The following is a 20,197-nucleotide window of genomic DNA, read 5'->3' as shown; positions in this document are numbered from 1 at the left end:
GACCATATGGGCACCTTGCATGCACGCTTAGTGTGTACAGATATGTCCCGAGTGACAATCGGTGACCATGTGGGCACCTCGTATGCACGCGTAGCTGCATTGAGTGCATACAGATATGCACCGAGTGTTTATACGCTGACCATATGGGCACCTTGCATGCACGCTTAGTGTGTACAGATATGTCCCGAGTGACAATCGGTGACCATGTGGGCACCTCGTATGCACGCGTAGCTGCATTGAGTGCATACAGATATGCACCGAGTGTTTATACGCTGACCATATGGGCACCTTGCATGCACGCTTAGTGTGTACAGATATGTCCCGAGTGACAATCGGTGACCATGTGGGCACCTCGTATGCACGCGTAGCTGCATTGAGTGCATACAGATATGCACCGAGTGTTTATACGCTGACCATATGGGCACCTTGCATGCACGCTTAGTGTGTACAGATATGTCCCGAGTGACAATCGGTGACCATGTGGGCACCTCGTATGCACGCGTAGCTGCATTGAGTGCATACAGATATGCACCGAGTGTTTATACGCTGACCATATGGGCACCTTGCATGCACGCTTAGTGTGTACAGATATGTCCCGAGTGACAATCGGTGACCATGTGGGCACCTCGTATGCACGCGTAGCTGCATTGAGTGCATACAGATATGCACCGAGTGTTTATACGCTGACCATATGGGCGCCTTGCATGCACGCTTAGTGTGTACAGATATGTCCCGAGTGACAATCGGTGACCATGTGGGCACCTCGTATGCACGCGTAGCTGCATTGAGTGCATACAGATATGCACCGAGTGTTTATACGCTGACCATATGGGCACCTTGCATGCACGCTTAGTGTGTACAGATATGTCCCGAGTGACAATCGGTGACCATGTGGGCACCTCGTATGCACGCGTAGCTGCATTGAGTGCATACAGATATGCACCGAGTGTTTATACGCTGACCATATGGGCACCTTGCATGCACGCTTAGTGTGTACAGATATGTCCCGAGTGACAATCGGTGACCATGTGGGCACCTCGTATGCACGCGTAGCTGCATTGAGTGCATACAGATATGCACCGAGTGTTTATACGCTGACCATATGGGCACCTTGCATGCACGCTTAGTGTGTACAGATATGTCCCGAGTGACAATCGGTGACCATGTGGGCACCTCGTATGCACGCGTAGCTGCATTGAGTGCATACAGATATGCACCGAGTGTTTATACGCTGACCATATGGGCACCTTGCATGCACGCTTAGTGTGTACAGATATGTCCCGAGTGACAATCGGTGACCATGTGGGCACCTCGTATGCACGCGTAGCTGCATTGAGTGCATACAGATATGCACCGAGTGTTTATACGCTGACCATATGGGCACCTTGCATGCACGCTTAGTGTGTACAGATATGTCCCGAGTGACAATCGGTGACCATGTGGGCACCTCGTATGCACGCGTAGCTGCATTGAGTGCATACAGATATGCACCGAGTGTTTATACGCTGACCATATGGGCACCTTGCATGCACGCTTAGTGTGTACAGATATGTCCCGAGTGACAATCGGTGACCATGTGGGCACCTCGTATGCACGCGTAGCTGCATTGAGTGCATACAGATATGCACCGAGTGTTTATACGCTGACCATATGGGCACCTTGCATGCACGCTTAGTGTGTACAGATATGTCCCGAGTGACAATCGGTGACCATGTGGGCACCTCGTATGCACGCGTAGCTGCATTGAGTGCATACAGATATGCACCGAGTGTTTATACGCTGACCATATGGGCGCCTTGCATGCACGCTTAGTGTGTACAGATATGTCCCGAGTGACAATCGGTGACCATGTGGGCACCTCGTATGCACGCGTAGCTGCATTGAGTGCATACAGATATGCACCGAGTGTTTATACGCTGACCATATGGGCGCCTTGCATGCACGCTTAGTGTGTACAGATATGTCCCGAGTGACAATCGGTGACCATGTGGGCACCTCGTATGCACGCGTAGCTGCATTGAGTGCATACAGATATGCACCGAGTGTTTATACGCTGACCATATGGGCACCTTGCATGCACGCTTAGTGTGTACAGATATGTCCCGAGTGACAATCGGTGACCATGTGGGCACCTCGTATGCACGCGTAGCTGCATTGAGTGCATACAGATATGCACCGAGTGTTTATACGCTGACCATATGGGCACCTTGCATGCACGCTTAGTGTGTACAGATATGTCCCGAGTGACAATCGGTGACCATGTGGGCACCTCGTATGCACGCGTAGCTGCATTGAGTGCATACAGATATGCACCGAGTGTTTATACGCTGACCATATGGGCACCTTGCATGCACGCTTAGTGTGTACAGATATGTCCCGAGTGACAATCGGTGACCATGTGGGCACCTCGTATGCACGCGTAGCTGCATTGAGTGCATACAGATATGCACCGAGTGTTTATACGCTGACCATATGGGCGCCTTGCATGCACGCTTAGTGTGTACAGATATGTCCCGAGTGACAATCGGTGACCATGTGGGCACCTCGTATGCACGCGTAGCTGCATTGAGTGCATACAGATATGCACCGAGTGTTTATACGCTGACCATATGGGCGCCTTGCATGCACGCTTAGTGTGTACAGATATGTCCCGAGTGACAATCGGTGACCATGTGGGCACCTCGTATGCACGCGTAGCTGCATTGAGTGCATACAGATATGCACCGAGTGTTTATACGCTGACCATATGGGCACCTTGCATGCACGCTTAGTGTGTACAGATATGTCCCGAGTGACAATCGGTGACCATGTGGGCACCTCGTATGCACGCGTAGCTGCATTGAGTGCATACAGATATGCACCGAGTGTTCAAAGGTAGCCAAAGCGGTGAGTAGTTGTGATTATTTGGTGAAGTTCATTATTTTATTCCGTCAAGTTAAAAAAGATTATTATCTATAAAGATTACACTATCCATAAAATTAAGAAAGGTGTCTTGAGATGGTTTGGACATGTAGAACGAATGAGAGAAGAAAGAACGCTAAAACAAATTAATGAGGCGAATGTAATTGGGAAAAGGAGCAGAGGAAGACCTAGAAAAACATGGTACGATCAGGTATGCCAAATACTTGAAAGTGGTCAGGTTAGGAGTCGTAACAATCGGCGGGTATGTATGAGGCGATGAATGAACGTGGAAGAGGCGAAGAATGTTTGCAAAGACAGAGTGGTGTGGCGTTCTATTCTCTCTGCCTACCCCTGCGGAGAAGCGGCGTGATGGTAAGTCAGTTAGTCAAGTTGAAAAAGACATTATGTTTTGAAATCGCTTTATTACTGTGAAATACAGCTGGATGTAGTCGGATGTTATCGTAGCGATCCGGGCTAAATAAATCGGGATCCAGTAGAACTGACTCGGGCTAATGTTGCGGTGGTAGGTGGTGCGGTGCGAGAAGAACGAGGGGACTGCTCATTTTGCTGAAAACAGACAAATATTGGCGTTTCACGAAAATATAGTCAAATATCACATGTCATATGCGTATTCCAATACTCACACTGAATATCCATACAGAAGTTTCACTGCAAATAGATGAGTGTAAAGTTACAAACCTTATAAAATACTATTATGGTATTTTTTGTATTTTATATTAATACTTTTATTTAGTTCTACTTTTAATACGTATTGTATTCTTGCCAGTGCCCTTTACTATGACCTAAATTATATTGTATACCCAGACACAGGCCATGCCTTTGTGGGATCTTTTTTTATATTTGAATTTATGTCACGTTTGTGTAATGCAAAAGAATTGAAAATAAAGATAACAAAAATAATAATTACCCTTCTGATTCAATTTTGCTCCTGCTTCTATCAGGACCTTCATCACATCCAGGTGACCCCCTTGGACCGCATAAACCAGGGCTGTGCGACCTGTAACCGAGGCATACATCAGTGCAGTCAGATGTGTAAGCTGAGGATACACCAGGCACTCGGACCTGCATCCGGGGATGTGTAACAGTGCACTCACACTAGTAGCCGAAGACATACAACACTGCAGTCGGAGCTATAACCGAGGACATACATCAGTTGATAAAAGTATAGGTTACCCTTTGCGTCTGCTTGGTCCACGAGTGCCCCCGCTGCCAATAATATGTTGACTGCATCCAAGTTTCCCTCTTTGGCAGCTACCATCAGCGGAGAAATACCTGCTAAAGAGAATATACATATAAAACCTTCATCCGTTTCTAGTATTAGATCTGAAGATCCACTTTGTTCAGGAACGTGACTCCTCCTGAGACGTTGGCGCCCAGCTATCCTTCCATCTCTCTGGAGGTGTTCCGGGAAGGGGGTGACCCGGTGGCATCTCGTTATCCGCAATGCATGGGATCCTTGATTGATCCAACTTTTTGACACGGTCTCTCCATATGTTATTCTTTCTCTACTCCATCGCACGACACGTTCGGTCTCACAGGTCTGCCTATTATCTTCGTTTGGAATTCTCTCAGTCGAGGGTTCTCCGTGTGATAGCCCTTTTTATCACTTTGGCTAGAGATTTCACTATTTATTTCATCATACAAAGTTTCACATAAAACATTAAAACATACTATTTCTATCTGCCCACTTCCATTGTCAACTCATGAGTTTGGAGGGTTTAGTGACTTTAGAGATAGTGGAAGCAGGTTGTACAACTTTATTGCATAATCATCAATGTTCCTTCGACCGAAAGAGGTATACGAGTAGGTATGTTACATTTTGTTTGATGTGTTACTGCGTTATGGATCTTTTAGTTCTATGGACATTATGTATACTTTATAGTAAAACCGAGTGTTGTTTTATTGCTAACTTGGCTAGAGATATCATCATCCACTCGGGTCACGATAAGATTCTACCGAGATGCTAATATGGAAGTCCGAGTACTACAGGGCTCACATTTACACTGGCTGGTTCCAGTGATAGCGGCGCGAAATTATTCATTCTATCTATGATAAATAAACGACTTCCGATGGATTTCATAATTTTTTATCCTCTCCCGCAGCGCGTCTTGGCTACCCCATTAGAGGTTACGGGTTGGATTCCCGAAGGGACACAACAGACAAGAGTAATGGTCCACTCAATATCCCTAGGACTGAAGCGCGGGGCTGATCACCTTACCACCTTCTTGTGATTAATGATCAATATAACAGTGCTTAAGCTCGATGAGGCGTGTTATTCTCTCTGCCTTCCCCTGCGGGGAAGCGGCGTGATGGTTGTTTACCTTTAACTCCCCCTTTTCCTGTAGCCCTATTAGGAGAAGTTGGGACAGAATGGTGGCTGCTCGTTGTTGGGGCCTGTTTCTTAGTTTTATCCTTCTTCGGAGGCGCCTTGTGCTGTCCATATGCTCCACCTGGGGAGATTAATAGATTTATTGAAATAAGTAACTTAACAGTAAAACCTCAAGGCGTAGGTAAATGTTCCCACTGTGATATAAAATTATAAAAAGTAAATAAAAAATACCAAAAAAACTGACTCCACAGATACAGTTTTGTCCGCAGAAACGTACTCCCGGACAGGTCAAACTAGGTTGATCAAATCACATGTGAAAATGTATCATTTTGAAAATTATCGTAGAAAACTAACTAACCATCACGCCGCCTCCTAGCGGCGGTAGGCAGACAGAATAGAACCCCACATCTTCTGTCTTGGCAAACAATCTTCGCATGTTCCGCATTCATGCATCTCCTCATACGTACCTACCCGCTTATTATTCCGACTCCTGACCTGACCACATTTGCACATATATATGATTAACTGTTCTCCCACTCTCACTTGATTCACATGCCCAAACCATCTCGACACACCTTCCTTAGTTGGCTGGGTAATGCTTATCTCAGCCTTGCACCCATTCCTCGTGTCTAACGAGAGATCACATTCCGACTGCATTCAGTCTTCTCTCATCCTTCTATGCTCCACTTCCATACATTACCGGGACAGTGCTGCTTAGCTTTCCCTGATGGGGTTTTATTTGATAATACTGAATTCAGGGCACCATTTACTCTCCTTTCTACAACTTATGTCTTTATCAATATTGAAGGATTTCATTAATTGATTCGGCAGTCACTTTGTGGTAAAATCTATTCATTGAATCCGATGTAGAGTATGATATTTGTCCATCATGTTTGTAATAGTGATGATTTAGTTTCTCGCACTTAACAACAAGACTCAGTACCCGTGTCTTGGCGGTGTTGCTGCAGGGTTTCCAGGGACGGGGCGGGGCCTGCTCGGGCAGTCAGGGCGTTCTCCAGGTCCTTAACTTTCTGCTCCAACTCGGTCGTCTTGCGTTCTGAGGATCAAACAGTAAGTCACTTTTCATCTCTCTTTGGAAAAGTTGGAAAGCTGTCTTCGTATAAGTCAATTTATTTATGAAGATTCTGAATCAGTACCCGTGTCTTGGCGGTGTTGCTGCAGAGTTTCGGCGTGTTCAGCTTGCACCCTTTCCAGGGACAGAGTGGAGCTACTGGGAGTGGCTAGGGCAGTCAGGGCGTCCTCCAGCTCCTTAACTTTCTGCTCCAACTCGGTCGTCTTGCGTTCTGAGGATCAAACAGTAAGTCACTTTTCATCTCTCGTCTGCAAGTTGGAAAGCTGTCTTCGTATAAGTCAATTTATTCATGAAGATTCTGAATCAGTACCCGTGTCTTGGCGGTGTTGCTGCAGAGTTTCGGCGTGTTCAGCTTGCACCCTTTCCAGGGACAGAGTGGAGCTACTGGGAGTGGCTAGGGCAGTCAGGGCGTCCTCCAGCTCCTTAACTTTCTGCTCCAACTCGGTCGTCTTGCGTTCTGAGGATCAAACAGTAAGTCACTTTTCATCTCTCGTCTGCAAGTTGGAAAGCTGTCTTCGTATAAGTCAATTTATTCATGAAGATTCTGAATCAGTACCCGTGTCTTGGCGGTGTTGCTGCAGAGTTTCGGCGTGTTCAGCTTGCACCCTTTCCAGGGACAGAGTGGAGCTACTGGGAGCGGCTAGGGCAGTTAGGGCGTCCTCCAGCTCCTTAACTTTCTTCTCCCATGGTGCAGTGTGTTGCAACACCTCCCGTTCTGAGGAACAAATAGTAAGTCGGTATAGTGGGATCGCCAGCCGAGCCTCCTGTTCGCAGTTTGCAGAGAAGTCTGTACGTAAGGAAGAGAAGATGGAAATGAGAAATATGGAACATACGTTGGATCGAAGCTCAAACTCTGCACATTTTTACGTCTCAACTTTCTACATTCATTTCAACAGGTCGGAAGAAGAAGAAGAATAGCACTAGATTTTCCATTCTTATAGAACTAGATTTTACATTCCTATAAAACTATACTCTGCCTCCGTAGTGCAATGGTCAGCACGGTTAGCTACCGTTTTGGAGGTCCCGAGTTCGACTCCCAGTTAAATAAATTTAAGTGATTTTTTCATTCTAATATTTATTCAATATTACCCAGGAGGTGCCTGAAGCGGTGGGCTAATCACTTTTCCTTCATGTGTAAACAACGCTGATCAAGTGTTTGATGCAGTGCCCTATGCACCATTGGTGTGCGGATAAGGGTTGGAAGAAGAAAAAGAATAGCACAAGATTCCACATGTCCACAGAACTACATTACACATTCTTTGCACGATACAACATTAGGTATATCCATAACACGTTCAGTCCAGCAGGTATTAGGAAGAGTCCTCTACTTATTTCCTGTAAAACGTCGCCTCATTTTCGGGAACGGTATTTACTTCTTATGTTTTATTTTGTAGCGTGCACACATCTACTAGTAAATATATTAGTCTAGATTCAAGTAGGTACTTGTTGTGGGTATACTTATGTGAAAGTGTATAGTTGGTAGGAAATGTTTACATTCCACTGGTTGTGAATACATTTACTGGCTTATACTTACTGCCTATTTCCAACTCCAGACAAGCTACTACTTCCTCGTGACCACGTTCTTTAGCCAGGTCGAGTGGTGTATCACCTAAAAACATTGAAAATTATAAAATAGTTTCACAAGAGCGGAGCTTGTACATTAAGCCTGGACACCCTCGGCATCTTGGTGCGGAATGAAGGTAGAAAGACAGAAATGACTTGTTCACTGGCAGACATTGAATCGTGTAAGTACATACATAACATAAGGGGGGTAATATGAACAATGTGCATTATTCGGGCATTTTGAACCAGCGCTTACCGGAAACTGGATTTTTATGTTGGATTATTATACTCGTGTACCAATGTTCCCATCCGTGAATGTTTTCACTATATCCACACCTATCCGCTACGCAACAAAGCTAATATGAGGAAAGAAATTACAAGTCTAGACGTGTTTCTTGTGTGTGAAGTTGTGTGTGAAAAAAAATTTCCTCGATCCGACATAGATGGCTGTTGTGAACTCATCTGTCTGCGTCACGAGGTCGGCCGATATATCTGCCGGGAGATTAAAATATAATAAATACCAAACTTAATTGGACTTCAAAGCACTTTTAAAAATATTCCCATTGTGATTCAATTGTTTTATTTCTCTCTTTCAAAATTTTCATTTTTGTACAAAAGTCAGACGGTGACAATTTAATTTAAATCCTGATGATGGTATGATTATTCCGAAACCGGTAATAACGAAATTAAATTCGTTTGAAAAATGACATAACTAGGCGAAACGATTGTCACAAAATGACTTTTTTATTTGTTTTTCAACTGTAAAATGCAACTTAGTAAGATTCAAATAATCAGTGCTTGATTTTAATATATAGACCTTTGATATATAATATATAAAAAGTCTTTATGCACCATTTGCAAATAAATCTATATTTCCGTTTCTGCTAGTTGGTGATGATTGATGTAACCTATACACCAGGGGTTCTCAATCTTTTTCACGCACTTACAAGTTTAGTATTTTGTTACGGTGCCCTACTTTAGTAAGCTATTGGGAATAGATATAGTGACTATATGCATTATATATATATATATATATATATATATATATATATATATATATATATATATATATATATATATATATATATATATATATATATATATATATATATATATGTATATATATATATAATATATATATATATATATATATATATATATATATATATATATATATATATATATATATATATATATATATATATAATATATATATATATATATATAATATATATATATATACATATATATATATATATATATATATATATATATATCTATATATATAAACATAGCGGTTTACATGTACAGTAAAAAATCTATAATCGATAATCATTCACAAAACTTAAGGCTTTTCCAGTTGGATTAGAATTTCCCCTAAGACCAGATGTGGGACCATCATGGGTAAATAATGTCAAAATGGCAATGCATTAGAATGTAGGTAAAATTATAAATAAACCACTGTAATGGTATATTCAATACTTATTCTGAACGTTGAATTGCTCCATGTTTTCAGTATTAAATACTTAGGCATTGAATATTTTCAAGCTCCAAACTGCTGCTCAAAAATCATTGACGATTGAATCTGAAATACATTTGCCAGTTCCAAATATTGGTGTAGTATGGCTTGTAGTCTTTTACAACAACAAAAGTCAAAGTTGCAACTCATCGGTCTGAAAAACCAAATCGTTTACACACACTTGTTGTAGCAGGAATTGTACAGTTTTTCTTTTGGACGATGAGGGTTCAGGGAATGATTTTAAACTCACTGATTCTGTAGTTTCCTGTAAATATTTATTCCATTTTCTTTTAGACAAAGGAGGTGTAACCTTGATTTGATAATCGATAGTTTTTCGATTTGTTTTTGAAGTTTGGCTGTTCTTTCTATGAATTTTTGAAGATTATTTTAAGTCAATAGTGCCTATCGTCATTTTGCTATCGTTTCTATGATCTGACCTCTAACAATCTTCTTTACTACGTCTTTGTTAGTAGCGGGTTTAGCTTATTTCTTGAATATTTTTGGCAGATATTTTGTGGCACGTTTTATAAAACTTTATAAAATAAAACTAGAACTTTATTTTTAACCACATCCATTAGTGGTACTTTTCTCCAACTGGTTTCGACCAAAACCTCGTTGTATTCTGGAATATATATGTACATGTCTATCCCTGAAGATAACAAAGTTCTTTTTGAAACCGGTTCGAGAAAAATTCCAAAATAAATGTGGCTATAAACCAAAATCTAGTATTATCTTATACAGGGTTTAGATGAACTCAATTCGGTTTTAATTAACGTAATATTGTATTAAAAATGACTTAAATCGTTCGTTAAGATTATTTTTAACCTAAATTATGAAATGTTTAAAATTCTAACTCGTTTTTTAAGTAAAGGGATCTAAAGAAAATTACGGACAGCGCAACCAATTCCTTAGAGGCCGAATACTGATGGATATAATGACTTACGAAAACAACGCTACCTATTTATAACAACGTAAAGTGCAACTTTTGCCATTATGTGCTTATTAAGTGAAGTATATTACATATCGTAACATTTAATTAGACTGTCTTTATTACTAAATTACGAAATGACAGCTGATAAAGCGCAAAAATGGCTTTTCCGAAAACTTTGAGCTCTGGTTGAGGGCCAAAAGTAGCATCGAATATTTAAAAAAATATTTTTCTCGTTATGTGCGATCCAAAATGCAACTTTTTAGACCACTTTCATTGTTGAATTCGCAAAAAATGTCATCGGCCTATCCTAACCATGGTGTCCTGTATGTACATTGCGTGTGTTGGGCATATTACTACTGCTACTACTAGTTACACTTACCATCATTATCTTGCAGATCTAGTGCAGCCCCCTCCTGCAGGAGTGCCCGTACTACCGGGAGGTGGCCCCCCCATGCTGCACGGTGTAGTGCAGTGGCCCCTGTAACGGAGGATGTACTGTATATACAGGGTGTACGGCCAGCGCGAGGCCATGTAGCAGGACCCCACTACCTATCCCAGTAACCTCCCCAGTGTGTTATAGTCACCAATAGTTTACATTTAATTATCTACTTCTTGGATAATTTATATAGCGCCGTTTTCGTACGAAATCACTGGAAGGGCTTATATGTACCCTACATTACTTATGTAAATATTTTTATAGGAGTTATTTATTAAAATATTTTTTTACATCTCAACAAAGATGAAGAAAAATATGAAAGTCTGGGTATTCAAGGTGCCTTCGACCGACGTAGGCAGGTTTAAGTGATCACTTTAGACACTTTAAACACTTTATAATCACTAGAATTTTCACTAGTGACATCCATTGGTATGACGAAGAAGCTATTTTACTGAGCAGAAACTCTCGTATTTGTATGTGAGGTCCGAATCCTGGATTATAATTACATACAGGAGAAATGCCAGAAAATATCCTTTTCATTTTTATTATTTTATCTTTTTTTTTTATTCATTTAATATATTTACATTTTTATTTATAACATAATACATTTGAATCATTTATACATATGGAGAACTTTTATATTTCGATTCGCTGTGCCTCTCCATAAAAGAGTCTGCGCTCTTGTGCTTGGAGAGGGACTTACACTCGTGGTTTAATGTTATATAATAAAAGATATAATAGTTTTTTTAATATATTTTTTTAAAGATTTAAATGTATAGAGCTTTAATTTTTTTCTTATGTATTTTTATATCATCTATTTTTTTAATTTCTTTAGGAAGTAAGTTTATTGAAATGTTTGATTGCCAAATATTTGAAGTTTTGCTGAAATTGCTTGGTGTTGCATTTTGGAGTAGAAAAATCGTTTGAGAATCTCGATGATAAATTTTTTGTTAGATTTAAATAGTTGTCACCCTTTAGTATTTGAAAAACTGCGGTTTTTTTATAAATGGATTCTATATTTGGGACTTGAAATTTTTTAAATAATAATTTTGTTGGAAATATTTTTTTTTTTTCAAGATGACTTTAATGATGGTTTTCTGTACTATTTTCACTGAGTTCAGTATGTTGTTGTACGAGCCTCCCCATGCAATAATGCCATACTGTAGTAGTGAGTGAGCGATAGCGTAGTAAACTCTCTTCAGGTTGTCGATGGTTAGTATGTTTCGGATTCTAATGAATCATTTTATCTTATAATTGGACTTCGTGAATGTATATAATAATAAAATAATTCGGGAGACTGTTAATATTAGAAAATGCTTAGTTAATTTCATTTTTAACGTTTTTTAAATTGCTATTTAATTTAGAAACTGTGACAGTTACTGGATTATTCACCGTATGGATGATACCAATAAACACGATAAATGTCTTATCTTATGACATGGCATCTGTCGTTTTATACGAAATAAGGCGTATATCCGAGCATCCCAGGGCTTACGACCTGGCATTTGGCTGACTTAAGTGATCACTTTACGTATGTGCATTTATACCCCTTCATGGTGTAGGCCTCGTGGCCTGTTTTTAAGAGGGATTAGCCTCCAGCGATCCCAGCTGTGAATCCATCTCTATGGTGGTCTGAACGCGACTCGTCTACCTTGGGGTTGGCCGTGCGATGCAAAAAAAGTGACAAATGATGTTTTTACCATATATATATAATATTATATACACATCGGAATCATCCTACGTCTCCGGGTCGACTTTGAAATATTAATGTTTTTTGTTTTATTTTTGTAATAAGGTAAATAATAAAAAATAAATTCATTGAAGATAAAAAAAACTCTAGTCTTTAGTAGACTCAAATAATCAGTGCTTGTTTTAACATTTAATATATAAAAGGTCTTTATGCGTCGTTTGCAAATAAATGTATATTTCCGTTTCTGCTAGTTAGTGATGATTCATGTAACCTATATACCATGGTGTCCTGTATGTACATTGCGTGTGTTGGGCATATTACTACTGCTACTACTAGTTACACTTACCTCCTTTATCCTGCAGATCTAGTGCAGCCCCCTCCTGCAGGAGTGCCCGTACTACCGGGAGGTGGCCCCTGTATGCTGCATGGTGTAGTGCAGTCCACCCTGTAACGGAGGATGTACTGTATATACAGGGTGTACGGCCAGCGCGAGGCCATGTAGCAGGACCCCAATACCTATCCCAGTAACCTCCCCAGCATGTTATGGTCACCAATAGTTTACAATTTATTTATTTATTGTTTCGGCATTAACTTTGTGGTAAGACATGTGACATCCGAACTAAAATATAAAATATAAAATTGTTCTATAAGTAAGGAGAGGGGAAAATTAGGGGGAGGGGGTTAGTCAAGGGGCGGAGAATGAAAACAAAGGAAAAATGGAAAGCAAAGGTGAATAATTTTGAAACAATATATTATTTAATAAATTATTATTAGAATTTAGGTTTTTTCGGATTTCTAAATTTTCAAGATAATTCATAATTTGGCCTTTATATGGAACAAGGTGTATTCTATATTCCTTATTTATAGAACAATTTTATATTTTATATTTTAGTTACTATACAGACCCGAATGATGGAAGTTTAACTTCCGAAACATGTAGTCTATAATAAAACTCAAGTGGTAAAAAGCTAGTAGTTTCTTTAAACATAGTTTACATTTAAGTATCTATTTCGTGGATAATTTATATGAAATCATTGGAAGGGCATAAGTAAATACTTATTCTTCACATCATTTCATTAAATTTACTTTTGAATTATTTTTTTCTGTCTTTTTTTAACGTTTTGAAAAAAATGGATCTGTATTTTAATATAATAAAAAAAAGTTCACTCTGCATAAGGTCTCTACCTCGTCAGCAAGAATGTTTGTAATTTCAGATTGAAACCCTGCTGGAATAAAAATTGTACTTTCTGTATACTGTTCAATGACTGAGATATACGGTGGAACATTTGTAGGAAAACGTTTAAAGAACACGCAATGAACACATTTATCATTACATAAAATTATTAAATATAACCTAATTTTGTTCAAATATAATTGAAATGTCCACAAAGTACACCTCCGCAGTGTAGTGATCAGCGCGTTTGGCTACCCTGCTGGAGGACCCGGGTTCGATTCCCAGGGGGGTCAAAATAAATATTGGTGATTTTCACACTCATGTTTATTTGAGTAAATAAATATTAATTTAAATTGGACTACAAAGCACTTTTAAAGACATTCACATTGCGATTCAATTGTCTTATTTCTCTCTTTCAAAATTTTCATTTTTTGTACAAAAATCAGACCGTAACAATGTCACAAAATCACTTTTTTATATGTTTTTCAACTGTAAAATGCAACTAAGTAGTTCAAATAATCAGTGCTTGTTTTAACATTTAATATATAAAAGGTCCTAATGCGCCGTTTGCAAATAAATGTATATTTCCGTTTCTGCTAGTTAGTGATGATTCATGTAACCTATATACCATGGTGTCCTGTATGTACATTGCGTGTGTTGGCCATATTACTACTGCTACTACTAGTTACACTTACCGAGCTTAGTTTGCAGATCTACTGGAGCCCCCTCCTGCAGGAGTGCCCGTACTACCGGGAGGTGGCCCCACCTTGCTGCATGGTGTAGTGCAGTCCACCCTGTAACGGAGGATGTACTGTATATACAGGGTGTACGGCCAGCGCGAGGCCATGTAGCAGGACCCCACTACCTATCCCAGTAACCTCCCCAGTATGTTTTAGTCACCAATAGTTTACATTTAATTATTCACATTTAATTATCTATTTCTTGTATAATTTATATAGCGCCGTTTTCGTACGAAATACTCGAAGGGCATAAGTTAATACTTATTGTTCACATCATTTCATAAAATATATCCATCAATAGGTTTTTTTAGTATTTTTTTAACGTTTTGAAAAAATTGATCTGAATTATAATATAATAATAAGATTTTCATTCTGCATAAGTTCTCTACCCGTCAGCAAGAATGTTTGTTAATTTCGAAACGGAAAACGTTAAAAAAACACGCAAAGAACACATTTATTACAACATACATATATTATACTCAGATATTATAACGTTGTATACAATCATCAAAGCAATTTTCGAAAGCCCTGAATTGCCAAAACTGATATCATTCTATGTACCGCCACGGCCTAGTAGACCATCTACTTTATTCTGCTGTCCAAATGCTCGGACGGTAGCTCGCTTTAATACTCCTATACTAAGATTCCCAAATACTAGTAATGAATATGCCACCAATATACATTTCTACAATATATCGCTTCATAAATGTAAATCGGCAATAACTGACTTATTCCTAGCCCATAGAATGTCACGTTTTGATTGAAAACTTAGTTTATTTATGTTTTTGTTTACTTTCAGCATAATATTTTATTTTTATAGCATATATATATATTTTTTTTTTTATAACATGAAAGTAGTTGAAGACAACTTGATGAATCGATGTGTCGCAATTGATATATTCTTTCATTCTTATTATGTAAATGGTACAATAGTACCGTATATATCAAAAATTAAAAAAATAAATAAAATTATTAAATAAACCCTTATTTTGTTTAAATGAAATTGAAAAGTTCGTTAAGTACACCTCCGTAGTGTAGTGGTCAGCGCGTTTGGCTACCCTGCTGGAGGTTTCGGGTTCGGTTCCCAGGGGTTCAAAATAAGTATTGGTGATTTTCACTCTCATATTTATTTAATATCACCCTGGACTGGTACAAGAAGCGCGGGGCTGATCACCTCATCTTCTAACATTAAAAAAATGCTTCCAGTATTCGAAGCATTGCACGATAGTAAATAAATAAAACATAGTACAAAAATATCACAAAACACCGTGTTATACAATCACTTGTTAGTTAATTATAATACCCTTCTCGTTCCACACAGTTAATAAATATAATAATTATGAAAAAAGTTTATGATAATTTAGATCGCCTAAACTGATTGAACATACTGAACGATACTGAGACCACGCGCCGAGCACGAGCCGACCGGAAGTATTCACGATAAAGTTGACACTAAATAAAAATAATTTTGATATTTTATGACAATAAATCAAAGAGAACTAATTCATCTATGCCTCAAACCAAATTTAAGTGCAAAAAATTATCCATAGGTGTTGATATAAGTACGTAAAGTTGAAAAACGACTATGCATGCGATCTGCAGTCAACGGTACCTTTATAAAAAACGACAATAGATGCGATCCGCAGCTTACGGGTTAATTCTTGGAACTATCAAACCTTCGTCGTGTGTAAATCGTGTAACATGGTTGTGTACTAAAGGATTTCGATATTTTTGTCTAGTTTGTTGTTCAACGATGATACTCATCCACAATATTCCACGTACCGGCAGTAATTTTGAATGTTTATATTTCAAGGTGGATTGTCCCTTTGCTTATATATATGACTGGGCACAATTTTTTTGACTATGGAATATTGCAGATTTTGAACCATTTTTAAATTTGTTTTCGTCGAATGTCCCCAAGACTTTATTCCATATCTTAATATGGATTCTACTAAAGAACAATTGAATCTATTCTCAAAGGTAGACAGTAATATTCGCCCACTTGTATATCATATCGCTTTACTAACATCACCTTTTATTGCTACATTCCTCGGTTAACTAGTTCAATAATCTTGGAATATCTTACCATCCCAATCTGTCCAGTTTACGTTTATATTATGTTGTTTAAGGAGAGTGTTGACCTTCGCCACGTCTCCCTTTTCTGCTGCGTTCAGTAAATCTTTTCCGGACATCTGTGAAATAATATCATTTAATTATAATATAATACAGCCATTCTATCATAAAGTTCAACATACATTAGTAACAAAATACAAATAGAGAAAAAAATCCAAATAACTCCATATTGAAAAAAAAACTAGGCCCTAAAATGGATGTGAATTTATTCAGAAACGATAAAGAGATGACCCCAAAACATTAAAATTCACTTAAATTTTCCTTTAATTTCTGTAATTCGTAATAAGGAGATCATGTTTTATCTGAATCCAGAATCAAACTCTTCGGATGTTCTCGAACAATAGGTACAAATAGATATTGTAATAGGTAGCACAGGCAGAATATTGACTTACCGTTTTGTGGTTGTGGGTCTAGTGGTCCTGGCGGTCTTGGTGGTCCTGGTGGTCCTGCTATGAGCGAATAACGCCCAAAGTGGTATTTTATACTCGACGCGTTATCTCGGAGAATGCTATCTCCCTGACTAAGACAGGGCCGGACGACACCGGAAACCCAAATATCCAACCAAATGCGCATTCACAATTCTTTAGCGGACTAATATTCTCCTGGTAGCTGCCGATGATGTTACAGCAAACTCGGACAGTGGCGTCACGTTATACTCACCTACAAATGTAGAAGATTCCGAGACTTCGTATTACACACCTACGCGGGCAGCATTACAGAGAGTCGGCTGTATAGTCTCCTTGCACTGGCATTCTGAGTGAGCGCTTTTACAATACTCACTACGCCTAGTTCAGTCTCTAAAACTTGCCAGTCAGTTTGAAGTTTACTGTCGAGAGATGGCTTTCCATCGTCGTGAAAAATAAATGGTTAGCAGGCACATAAAGGTGTGGCGGCTGATGTTTCTTTAAATGTTATACATACTATTTGAGAAATAAAATAACATTTTACATGCTCAAAAGTACATACATAAGATTCCCGGAGAATAATTAGAATCGCTTATATTGAGACGGTGTTGGGGAAAGAAAAACGTGAGAGTACCATTAAAGGGAGTAAGAATCAAGAATGGAGTAAAATAGAGAGTGGTGTTCTGTAGACGGAACATGATTCTTGTGGCTCCGTTCGTTGGGACTTGACCTTCAGAAATTCTCTCCTTTGTTGGGAGAGCTCAGACACAGCAAAGGTATAACAGTAGGGAATGTATCCTCCCTAAATCGTACTTATATCACTGTCGACCTATTGACCTTTCCCGTACTGATCATCCAAAATCACACTTGATCGGAAGCGGGGTACCAAAAGACCTCGATTCATACATTATTGTATGAAAATCGTAGTACGCAGCTCGCAACTCGCCGCCAGCTGAGTCACATATTATATACGCGAAGGGGATAGACCATGATCGGGAAGGTACGGGGGTTCTGCAAGGAGCGCAAGAATGGTGAAGGGTATTGTAGAAAATTGGGAATAATGTGAGCGCTGCGGTTCTGGAATTGGTGCAGACGGTCGGTAAGCACTTTACAGCAGTATAATTCGAAAGATTAAGATAAACTTGTTTTTTTAAAGGTTTAATAAATTAATGCGAAGATAAGATAGTGAATAGGAATTTGATACTAATCTTGGAAAAGAAGAGTAATCAATCAATCGACACGTGACGTCATTATTGCACTATCTATTTATAAATAATATATTTTTACAACATTTAGGGTGTTCAAATATTTGTTCACAAATATGTTTTTGGCAAAAATTTATAAAATAACTCCTAAGCGTAGATAATCTAGATTTGAGTACAAGTATTTGGACACACTCAAAATGTTGCGATTAAATTAACTGGTCAAATTATAAGCTAAAAATGAAAAGGGCATTTTCTAGCGTTTCTCGGGTAAGTAAATATAATCCAGGATTCGGACCTCACATACAGATGAAAGAGTTTCTGCTTAATAAAAAGCTTCTCTCATCTCACCGTAGATGTTTCCAGTGAAATTCTAGTTAATTAAAAAAAATCAAACAGTTTGCTTCAAAATTAATCAATAAAATAGAAGTTCCAAGAATTTGAGTAGTGTGGTTGTCAATCACGGGTGGAATGGTGAATGTTACACGAGTAACACTATTTTAACTATACATGGGTATGTAACAAAATTTTGAAAAAATTGAGAATTTATTGTTTAATAAAATAAGGTCAAATTGTCTACTACCATTGGTCGGAGAACTCCATTTTCTAAAAATAAATAAATAACCGTATTTTTTAAAAGTGAAACTTCTTAGGCAGCGATTCAATGAACGATAATTAAAAGTGAAATGTGAAGTATAGTAGGCACATTTCGTTACATGAGAGAGAAAAAAGATAAAGTAGAGAGAAGGAAAAAGAGAACTATACCTACATTCCGACGCCACGGGAGTGGAGCGAATGTGGTCGACGTAGCTCGGCTGAGGTTGAGTAAGTAATATTTATCATAGCGTTTTGTGATTATTTATGTGCGTGTCCTGTGATTGTTTGATTTATACGGACATATAAAGATCGAATCACGGACATATATCTCATATTTTGGTATCACAAACCATTAATATCTGTATTACTAATTGAAGCGCCACTAAATGACCTAGTAAATATGGAAAAAACAGGATATTAAGTTTCTCTTATTCTTTATTTTTTTAAGAAGTTTCACTTCTATCACGTGTACGGTGCAGCACGCTCAATAAAAAAAATGTTTCGTTTACGAGTAATTAGTTCGGTGCGAAAAAGCACAAACGGTGTTTTTTCGACAGACAATCTGGATAACATACTCGTAATATTGGAACGTTGTTATTAGTGTCATTTGAAATAATTACTGCTGAGGCGCCATATGTTGTACCTACCTAAATATATATATATATATATATATATATATATATATATATATATATATATATATATATATATATATATATATATATATATATATTTATATATATAAATATATATATATATATATATATATATATATATATATATATATATATATATATATATATATATATATATATTTATATATATATATAAATATATATATATATATGTATATATATATATATAAATATATATATATATATATAATATATATATATATATATATATATATATATATATATATATATATATATATATATATATATATATATATATATATATATATTAATATATAAATATATATATATGTGTATATATATATATATATATAATAATAATAATAAATCCCTTACCGCACCCCAATGGTGCATAGGGCTCTGCTTCATATAAACGCAGTGTTATCTCGATCGATTACACATGAAGGAAAGGTGATCAGCCCTCCGCTTCAGGTACCAGTCCAGTGTAATATTGAATAAATATTAGAGTGAAAAAATCACTTATATTTATTAAACCCCCCTGGGAATCGAACCCGGGACCTCCAGAACGGTAGGCGAGCATGCTGACCATTACACTACGGAGGCGGACAAAAAAAAAAAAAAAATATATATATATATATATATATATATATATATATATAATATATATATATATATATATATATATATATATATATATATATATATATATATATATATATATATTATATATATATATATATATATATATATATATATATATATATATATATATATATATTTATATATATATATATATATATATATATAT

The 20,197-nt window shown here is 37.7% G+C and overlaps 1 protein-coding gene across 1 annotated transcript in view; it reads right to left on the bottom strand.

Annotated features, from left to right (window-relative positions):
- LOC148299713 (uncharacterized) overlaps positions 1 to 8,049 on the bottom strand; it is a 67,448-nt gene extending 59,399 nt beyond the window's left edge. The window contains exon 1 of the mRNA XM_088275772.1: positions 7,879 to 8,049. Coding sequence (XP_088131898.1) covers positions 7,879 to 7,963 — 85 coding nt within the window. The 5' untranslated portion in view covers positions 7,964 to 8,049. The remainder of the gene's footprint in view (positions 1 to 7,878) is intronic.
- Positions 8,050 to 20,197: the final 12,148 nt, after the last annotated feature.

The sequence above is a fragment of the Brachycentrus maculatus genome, unplaced genomic scaffold, assembly GCF_059751285.1.
Source record: "Brachycentrus maculatus isolate JH-2025_06_01 unplaced genomic scaffold, ASM5975128v1 h1tg000987l, whole genome shotgun sequence".
NCBI lineage: Eukaryota > Metazoa > Arthropoda > Insecta > Trichoptera > Brachycentridae > Brachycentrus > Brachycentrus maculatus.
Note: the sequence above shows the minus strand (reverse complement) of the source record. Positions and strands in the feature narration are given on the sequence as shown.